Raw genomic sequence first — 10,276 nt, 5'->3', positions numbered from 1 at the left:
AGTTGGGATGAACCAGCTGGGTTTAGGATAAACCAGTTGAGTTTGGAACCAAACAGCTGAGACTAACCAATGAGTTTAGAACCAACCAGTTGGGATTAGGACAAGCTAGTTGGGTTTAGAACCAACCAGTTGAGTTTAGGATGACCTAGTTGAATTTAGAACTAACCAGTTTAGAACCAACCAGTTGAGTTTAGAAACAATCACATGGGTTTAGGATGACCCAGTTGAGTTTAGAGCCAACCAGTTGAGTTCGGGATGATCCAGTTGAGTTTAGAACCAACCACTTGAGTTTAGGAGGGAAAGGGATTTTATGGAGAAAATAAAAGGGAGGGAAAGGGATTTTATGGGGGAAAAAATGTGATTTTGTGGGGGAAAAAATGGAGCAGGTGGGGTTTGATGGAGGAAAAATGCAGGGAAAGGGATTTTATGGAGAAAATAAGATGGAGGAAAGGGGATTTTATGGAAAAATAGGATTTTATGGAGAAAAAAGATGGAGGGAAAGGGATTTTATGGAGAAAATAAGATGGAGGGAAAGGGATTTTATGGAAAAATAGGATTTTATGGAGAAAATAAGATGGAGGAAAGGGGATTTTATTTTAAAAAGTGATTTTATGGAGGAAAAAGATGGAGCAGGTGGGGTTTTATGGAGGAAAAATGGAGGAAAAGGGATTTTATGAAGAAAAAAGATGGAGGGAATGGGATTTTATGGATAAAATATGGAGGGAAATGGGATTTTATGGAGGAAAAAAAGGTAGAAGGAAAGGGATTTTAGGGAAAAAACGGGATTTTATGGAGAAAAATGCAAGGAATGGGATTTTATGGTGAAAATAAGATGGAAGAAAAGATATTTTAAAGAAAAAAAAATGGGATTTTATGGATAAAACAATGGAGGGAATGGGCTATTATTAAAAAATGGGATTTTATTGAGAGAATAAGACAAAGGGAAAGGGATTTGATGAAAAAATATGATTTTATGGATAAAAAGATGGAGGAGAAGGGATTTTATGGAGAAAAAAGATGGTGGAAGTGGGATTTTATGGGAAAAACGAAATTTCATGAAGAGGGAGCAGGATTCTATGGATTAAAAAATTGGGAAAATGGGATTTTAGGGTTAAAAAACCCGAGGTAATGGGATTTTACAGATTAAAAAATTGGGTAAAAATGGATTTTGAGGAAATCTGGAATTTCGAGTCCCCGGCGTCACTCCCTGCGCCTCTTTTGGGATGAAATTTTGATTTTTCCTGGTTATTATCCCAGATTTTCCTTATTCCCACCCTGCTGTGGGTTTGGGATTTGTCGCCATCCCAAAATCTGAGGTTGAGCCGGGCTTAACTCCAGGAAATGGGAAGGGTTTGGTGGGTCCAGTGTTGGAAAATCCCATGGAAATATTCGGGATTGAATTCCAGTGTGGAGAGACAGAAGAAATCCAAAAATATTCCCCAAAAAAAGATTTAAAAATTCCCAAAAAATCCCAAAAAAAAACCAGGATTGAGCCAGATCTGATGGTGATCCCCAGCAATTTTCCAGGATAAATCCAGAATTTGGAAATTTTGAACATTTTCATTATTTTTTAGAACAATTTTAAGGAGTTTTCCATAAATTTTGGGGGGTTTGTTGGAATTTTCCGTAAAATTTTTGGAGGTTTTGTTGGAGTTTTTAAGCCTGAGTCAGGAATGGGAAAATCCGAGGAATTGGTGCTGAATTCTTCCCTGGATTTATCCTTTAAATCCTATTTTTATCATGTTTTTCCTGATTTTTTGCTTGATTTTCCATCAAATCCACCAAAATTAACAAGATTTGGCTCATCCCAAATCCAGAACCTTAATTTTTCCCAAAAAAGTGGTGGTTGGAAGCAGAAAAACCTGGAAAATTTCATTTTTTGGGATGAATTTCACTCCAAACCACCAAATCCAGATTTTTTTTCCCAGAAAACTTTGATCTGCCTCAAAAAACTTTGATATTTTCCCCCAAATCCATTTTTTTTATGTTCCTTTTTTCCAAGATTTCTCAGCCTTAGAAGCACCAATTCCTCACTTCCTCAAAACCTTGGAAAAATGAATGTTTGGGAATTATAAAAGCAAGAAAAGGACTCAAAAAATTCGCTTTTTTCATGGAATTTCACCCCCGGATGTGGGAATTTGGATCCGTCCGTTGGCGTTTTGCTGTTTGGTTGGGAATAAAATCAGGATTTTGGGGAAAAAATCCCATAAATTCAACATTTCTGTCCCAAAATCACCTGGAAATGATTTTTCCATCAATGCTGGATTTTATCCCCGTGGATTCGGGGTTGAAGGTTCATCCATGGGTTGGGTTGGGAGCTCCAAAATCCGGGATGATCCTTCTGGGAGCGCGATTCCGACTCGGATCCGGTGGCCGGGGAGGAAGTTTGGGATCATCCTTGGGTTGAAGTCCTTGGAATCTCGTCCGGACCAGAAAATTCCAACTGGGACCCAAAATCGGTGATGGAGTTTGGGATCATCCTTGGGTTGGGATCTCCAAAATCCAGGAGGATCCTTCTGGGAGCACGATTCCGACTGGGACCCAACAAGCAGTGATGAAAGTTGGGATCATCCTTGGGTTTGGCTCTCCAGGATCTCCAGGTGATCTGCATGGAACCTCACGATTCCAACTGGGACCCAAAATCAATGATGGAGTTTGAGATCATCCTTGGAATCTCCTCCGGACCAGAAAATTCCAACTGGGACCCAAAATCGGTGATGGAGTTCGGGATCATCCTTGGGTTGGGATCTCCAAAATCCCAGGATGATCCTTCTGGGAATGTGATTCTGACTGGGACCAACAACTGGTGATGGAATTTGGGATCATCCTTGGGTTGGGATCTCCAAAATCCCAGGATGATCCTTCTGGGAATGTGATTCTGACTGGGACCAACAACTGGTGATGGAATTTGGGATCATCCTTGGGTTGGGATCTCCAAAATCCCAGGATGATCCTTCTGGGAATGTGATTCTGACTGGGACCAACAACTGGTGATGGAATTTGGGATCATCCTTGGGTTGGGATCTCCAAAATCCCAGGATGATCCTTCTGGGAATGTGATTCTGACTGGGACCAACAACTGGTGATGGAATTTGGGATCATCCTTGGGTTGGGATCTCCAAAATCCCAGGATGATCCTTCTGGGAATGTGATTCTGACTGGGACCAACAACTGGTGATGGAATTTGGGATCATCCTTGGGTTGGGATCTCCAAAATCCCAGGATGATCCTTCTGGGAATGTGATTCTGACTGGGACCAACAACTGGTGATGGAATTTGGGATCATCCTTGGTTGAAATCCTTGGAATTTCATTTTAGACCTCACGATTCCGACTGCGATCCAACACCGGCGATGGAATTTGGGATCATCCTTGGTTGAAATCCTTGGAATTTCATTTTAGACCTCACGATTCCGACTGCGATCCAACACCGGCGATGGAATTTGGGATCATTTTTGGGTTGAAATCTTTGGGATTTTCTTTTGGACCTCGCAGTTCTGACTGGGGTCCAACGACTGGTGATGGAATTTGGGATCATCCTTGGGTTGAAATCCTTGGAATCTTCTGGACCTCACAATTCTGACTGGAACCCATCAGCTGGCAGTGGAATTTGGGAACTTCGGGTTGAAATTTGGGATCGTCTTTGGGTTGAAATCCTTGGAATCTCCTCAATTCTGGGATTCCAGGTGGGATCCAACGACCGGCGATGGAATTTTCCAAGGTTCTCCCTCTGGAGCAGCGACATTCCCGGGATATCTGATCCTCTGGAATCCATGGATTTTCTTGCCCGTTGGATCTTTTTCCAACAATTTTCCTTCTCTTTTTTTTTGGCGGCAAAATCCCCGCTCCCCAATCCCAGAAATCCCTGGGGAATTCCAGTCGGTCCCTGGGGAATTCCAGCCCCGTTCCCGATCGGTGCCGTCGGGTTTGTCTGGATCCGTTCCCAAATTAATTTCTTTTCCCCTTTTTTTTTGGCAGAAATGGCGCCAAAATTGAAGAAAAAAGGGCACTCGGGGCGGGAGCAGAAAAAGGTAGGAATGGGATTGGGATTGGATCCGTGGGATTGGAATTGGATCCGTGGGATTGGATTGGTGGATTTGGTTGGGGTGGGATCCATGGGTTGGGGTTGGATTGGGATTGGATCCGTTAATTGGGTTGGGATGGGATCCATGGATTAGGGTTGGATTGGGGTTGGATCCATGGATTGGGATGGGATCGGTCGTTTTGGTGACCAAAAACCATTTTTGGTGGAACAGAAGAACATTTTGGTGACCAAAAACCTCATTGAGATGATCCAAGAGATTGTTTTGATGACCAAAAAAGTCCTTTTGATGACTCAGGAGTTAATTTTGAGGCCTAAAATGTATTTTGATAACCCGAAAAATCGTTTTGGTGACCAAAAAACCATTCAGATGACCCACAAGGGACTTAGATGACCCAAGAGAGCATTTCAGTGACCACAACTGCATTTTGATGGCCAAGGAACACATTTCAATGACTAAAAAAACATTTTGTTGACCAAAAAAATTAGTTTGATTATGAAGTTGGGCATTTTGATGACGTAGGACAGCATTCATGTGACCAGAGAGCCATTTTGGTGGCCCAAGAGGTCATTTTGGTGTCCAAAACCACATTTAGATGACCCAAGAGCTCATTTTGGTGGCCCAAGAGGTCATTTTGGTGTTCAAAACCACCTTTAGATGACCCAAGAGCTCATTTTGATGACCAAAAGACCATTTTGGTGTCCAAGACCACCTGTAGCTAACCCAAGAGATCATTTTGGTGACCAAAAGACCATTTTAGTTTCGAAAACCACATTTGGAAGACCCGAGAGGTCATTTTGACAATCAAAAGAACATTTTGGTGTCCAAAACGCGTCGCCGCCGCCGCCCTTCGTGCCCGCGCAGGTGCCCGTGCTGGAGCACGCCCTGCCGGGCGCCATGTTCGACACCATGGCCCACTTCGGGCAGCCCATCCTGCACCTGCCCCAGCCCGAGCTGCCCCCGCCCCACCTGCCCCCGGCGCCCGAGCACAGCACCCCGCCCCACCTCAACCAGCACGTGGTGTCTCCTCCAGGTGAGCGGCACGCGCGGCGCCGCGGTGCCCACCGCGGGCTTGGGGGCGGTGCCAGCAGGAGGAGGATGGTGGTGGGTGCAGGAGAGCAAGAGTCTTTGGTTGTGGTGTGCACCATGGTCATGCTGGGATGTCCCAAGAGGAGGAGGATGGCAGTAGATGGGGGAAAGGGAGGTTCTTGGGTCTTGGTGTCCATCCTGATCTTGATGGGATGTCCCAATATTGTAGAGGAAGAGGATGGTGATAGATGGGGGAAGAGGGAGTTTCTTGGGTCTTGATGTCCATCATGGTCTTATGGGATGTGCCAAGAGGAAGAGGATGGTGGTGGGTGGGGAAAGGGAGGTTCTTGGATCTTGGTGTTCATCATGGTCTTGTTGGGATGTCCCAAGAGGAGGAGGATGGTGATTGATGGAGGAAAGGGAGGTTCTTCACTCGTGGTGTGCACCGCGGGCTTGGGGGCGGTGCCAGGAGGAGGAGGATGGCGGTGGGTGCACAAGAGGGAGGGTCTTGGGTCGTGGTGTCCACCATGGTCTTGTGGGGTTGTCCCAAGAGGAGGAGGATGGTGGTGGGCGGGGAAAAGGGAGGTTCTTCACTCTTGGTGTCCACCATGGTCTTGTGGGGATGTCCCGAAAGGAAGAGGGTGGTGGTGGGTGCAGGAGAGCAAGAGTCTTGGGTCGTGGTGTCCACCATGGTCTTGTGGAGATGTGCCAAGAGGAAGAGGGTGGTGGTGGGTGGGGAAGAGGGACCTTCTTCACTCGTGGTGTCCACCATGGTCATGCTGGGATGTCCCAAGAGAAGGAGGATGGTGGTAGATGGGGGAAAGGGAGGGTCTTGGGTCATGGTGTTCACCATGGTCTTGTTGGGATGTGCCAAGAGGAGGAGGATGGTGGTGGGTGGGATTGGGATCTTCTGGAAGAGGGTGGATGGGGGAAGAGGGACGTTCTTGTGTCTTGGTGTCCACCACGGACTTGGTGGGGTGTCCCAAGAGGAAGAGGATGGTGGTGGGTGCAGGAGAGGGAGGGTCTTGGGTCATGGTGTCCACCATGGTCTTGTGGAGATGTGCCAGGAGGAAGATGGTGGTGGTAGATGGGGGAAAGGGAGGTTCTTCACTCTTGGTGTCCACCATGGTCTTGTGGGGTTGTCCCAAGAGGAGGAGGATGGTGGTGGGCGGGGAAGAGGGACCTTCTTCACTCGTGGTGTCCACCATGGTCTTGCGGGGGTGTTTCTCCTGGTCCCACCACCGTTCCCTCCTGGGACATCCCAGAAGGAGCCATCTCTGGGTGGGATTTACCCGTCGCCGCGGCACCACAAAGCCGACCCCTACGGCAGCGGTGAGCGCCAGGACGGACACACGGACAGCAGGAGGGGTGGAGGGATGGTGGGTGATGGATGAGAACATCCCGGTGTTCCTCAAGAACATCTTGGGGTTGTTTGAGTAAACCCCGATGTTCCTCAAGGATATTTTGTGTTCCTTGAGGAAACCCCGGTGTTCCTCAAGGACATCTTGAGGTTCATTGAGGAAACCCTGACGTTCCTCAAGGACGTTTTTGGGTTCCTTGAGGAAACCCTGATGTTCCTTCAGGACGTTTTGGGTTCTTTGAGGCCATCCTGATGTCTTTTGAGAACATCCTGACGTTCCTCAAGGACGTTTTTGGGTTCTGTGAGGAAACCCCAACATTCCTCAAGGACATTTTGGGTTCTTTGGGGAAACCCCCATGTTCCTCAAGAACATTTTGGGGTTCTTTGAGAACATCTTGATGTTCCTCAAGGACATTTTGGGTTCTTTGAGGAAACCCTGACGTTCCTCAAGGACGTTTTTGGGTTCTGTGAGGAAACCCCAACATTCCTCAAGGACATTTTGGGTTCTTTGGGGAAACCCCCATGTTCCTCAAGAACATTTTGGGGTTCTTTGAGAACATCTTGATGTTCCTAAAGGAGTTTTTGGGTTCTTTGAGGAAACCCTGACGTTCCTCAAGGACGTTTTGGGTTCTTTGAGGAAAACTCAATGTTCCTCAAGAACATCTTGAGGTTCATTGAGGAAACCCCAATGTTCCTCAAGGACATTTTGGGTTCTTTGAGGAAACCCCAACATTCCTGAAGGACATTTTGGGTTCTTTGAGGAAACCCTGATGTTCCTCAAGGATGTTTTGCATTCTTTGAGGAAACCCCGACGTTCCTCAAGGACGATTTTGGGTTCTTTGAGGCCATCTCAGGGTTCTCTGAGAACAACTTGGTGTCCCTCAAGAACATCTTGATGTTCCTCAAGGACATTTTGCATTTGTTAAGGAAACCCCGATGTTCCTGAAGGACATTTTGGGTTCTTTAAGGAAACCCCAATGTTCCTCAAGAACATTTTGGGTTCTTTGAGGGTACTCTGATGTTCCTCCAGGACGTTTTGGGTTCTTTGAGGAAAGCCCAACATTCCTCAAGGACATTTTGAGGTTCTTTGAGGCCATTCCAGGGTTCTTTGAGAACATCCTGATGTCCCTCAAGAACGTTCTTTGAGGAAACCCCGACGTTCCTCAAGGACGTTTTGGGTTCTTTGAGGAAACCCTGATGTTCTTCAAGGGCGTTTTGGGTTCTTTGAGGAAAACTCAGTGTTCCTCAAGAACATCTTGAGGTTCCTTGAGGAAACCCCGACGTTCCTCAAGAACATTTTGGGGTTCTTTGAGGAAACCCCGACGTTCCTCAAGGACATTTTGGGTTCTTTGAGGAAACCCCGACATTCCTGAAGGACATTTTGGGTTCTCTGAGGAAACCCCGACGTTCCTCAAGGACATTTTGGGTTCTTTAAGGAAACCCCGATGTTCCTCAAGAACATTTTGGGTTCTTTGAGGAAACCCTGACGTTCCTCAAGAATGTTTTTGGGTTCTGTGGGGAAACCCCAATGTTCCTCAAGGACATTTTGGGGTTCTTTAAGGAAACCCCGACGTTCCTCATGAACATTTCGGGTTCTGTGAGGAAACCCCGACGTTCCTCAGGACATTCTGGGTTCTTTGAGGAAACCCTGATGTTCCTCAAGGACGTTTTGGGTTCTTTGAGGAAAACTCAGTGTTCCTCAAGAACATCTTGAGGTTCTTTGAGAACATCCTGATGTTCCTCAAGAACATTTTGGCTTCTTAGAGGAAACCCCAACGTTCCTCAAGGAGGTTTTTGGGTTCTGTGAGGAAACCCCGACGTTCCTCAAGAACATTTTGGGTTCTCTGAGGAAACCCCGATGTTCCTCAAGAACATTTTGGGTTCTCTGAAGAAACCCTGACGTTCCCCAAGAACATTTTGGGGTTCTTTAAGGAAACCCCGATGCTCCTCAGGACGTTTTGGGTTCTGCGGGTGCGAGCTGGGTTTTGGGGTCGGCGGTGGTGGCGACGCTGACTGACGGCTCCCCCTGTTGCAGGTCACCTGCGGGAAGCCCCCTCCCCCCTCATGATGCCTTCCCCACAGATGGCGCCGTTCCAGGGCCTCGTGCCTCAGTCGCCCCCTCAGCAGAGCATCCAGCCAAAAAAACAGGTGACGCCGCGGGGTCGGGGTCGGGGTGTGGGGTTTGGGGTCAGGTGAAACCATGGGGTTCGGGTCAGGGCGAGCGTGGGGATTGGGGTTTGGGATTAGGATTGGGATTGAGATTTTGGATCCCATCCGGATCCCAGATTTCCTGCAGGAGCTGTGAGCGATGTCGGGATCAGGATTGGGATCGGGATTTGGGATCTGATCCTGACCCCGGGTTTCGTGCAGGAATTGCAGTCAGAATTGGGGTCGGGTTTGGGAGTTTGGATCCCATCCTGATCCCAGATTTCCTGCAGGAGCTGTGAGCGATGTCGGGATCAGGATTGGGATCGGGATTTGGGATCTGATCCTGACCCCGGGTTTCGTGCAGGAATTGCAGTCAGAATTGGGGTCGGGTTTGGGAGTTTGGATCCCATCCTGATCCCAGATTTCCTGCAGGAGCTGTGAGCGATGTCGGGATCAGGATTGGGATCGGGATTTGGGATCTGATCCTGACCCCGGGTTTCGTGCAGGAATTGCAGTCAGAATTGGGGTCGGGTTTGGGAGTTTGGATCCCATCCTGATCCCAGATTTCCTGCAGGAGCTGTGAGCGATGTCGGGATCAGGATTGGGATCGGGATTTGGGATCTGATCCTGACCCCGGGTTTCGTGCAGGAATTGCAGTCAGAATTGGGGTCGGGTTTGGGAGTTTGGATCCCATCCTGATCCCAGATTTCCTGCAGGAGCTGTGAGCGATGTCGGGATCAGGATTGGGATCGGGATTTGGGATCTGATCCTGACCCCGGGTTTCGTGCAGGAATTGCAGTCAGAATTGGGGTCGGGTTTGGGAGTTTGGATCCCATCCTGATCCCAGATTTCCTGCTGTGGGGTTTGGGGTTTGGGGTCAGGTGAAACCATGGGGTTCGGGTCAGGGTGAGCGTGGGGTTTGGGGTTTGGGATTAGGATTGGGATTGAGATTTTGGATCCCATCCGGATCCCAGATTTCCTGCAGGAGCTGTGAGCGATGTCGGGATCAGGATTGGGATCGGGATTTGGGATCTGATCCTGACCCCGGGTTTCGTGCAGGAATTGCAGTCAGAATTGGGGTCGGGTTTGGGAGTTTGGATCCCATCCTGATCCCAGATTTCCTGCAGGAGCTGCGTGCAGTGTCGGGATCAGGATTAGGATCAGGATTTTGGATCCCATCCTGATCCCAGATTTCCATGGCAGGAATTGCAATCAGGATTGGGATTAGGATTGGGTTTGGGATTTCGGGTCCCATCCTGACCCCGGTTTCCTTTAGGAGCTGCGGGCGGTGTCGGGATCAGGATCAGGATTGGGGTCGGGATCGGGGTTTTAGAATTCCCAATTTTTGGGTCCCAAATCCCCACAATTCCCAATGTTTGGGTCCCAAATCTCCAGAATTCCCAATTTTGGGGTCAGAATTCTGAATTTCGGGGCCTTAAATTTCTATAATTCCCAATTTTTTGGCCAGAATTCCCAATTTTTGGGTCCCAAACCCCAGAATTCCCAATTTTTGGGTTTCAAATCCCCAATTTTTTGGCCAGAATTCCCAATGTATGGGTCCCAAACCCCAGAATTCCCATTTTTTTGGTCCCAAATCCCTAGAATTCCCAATGTTTGGGTCCCAACCCCCAGAATTCCCAATGTTTGGGTCCCAAATCCCCAGCATTCCCGATTTTTTGGATCCCAAACAAGGTCCT

At 48.0% G+C, this 10,276-nt stretch overlaps 1 protein-coding gene across 1 annotated transcript; it reads left to right on the top strand.

Annotated features, from left to right (window-relative positions):
• Positions 1-2,648: 2,648 nt before the first annotated feature.
• Positions 2,649-9,912, top strand: LOC120508512 (bromodomain-containing protein 4-like). The gene is made up of 5 exons (XM_039722192.1): positions 2,649-2,740; positions 3,978-4,030; positions 4,854-5,075; positions 8,467-8,579; positions 9,856-9,912. The coding sequence occupies exons 1-5, from the start codon at positions 2,649-2,651 to the stop codon at positions 9,910-9,912; spliced, it is 537 nt and encodes a 178-aa protein (XP_039578126.1).
• Positions 9,913-10,276: the final 364 nt, after the last annotated feature.

This window comes from Passer montanus, unplaced genomic scaffold (assembly GCF_014805655.1).
Source record: "Passer montanus isolate IOZ18808 unplaced genomic scaffold, ASM1480565v1 scaffold470, whole genome shotgun sequence".
Lineage (NCBI taxonomy): Eukaryota > Metazoa > Chordata > Aves > Passeriformes > Passeridae > Passer > Passer montanus.
Note: the sequence above shows the minus strand (reverse complement) of the source record. Positions and strands in the feature narration are given on the sequence as shown.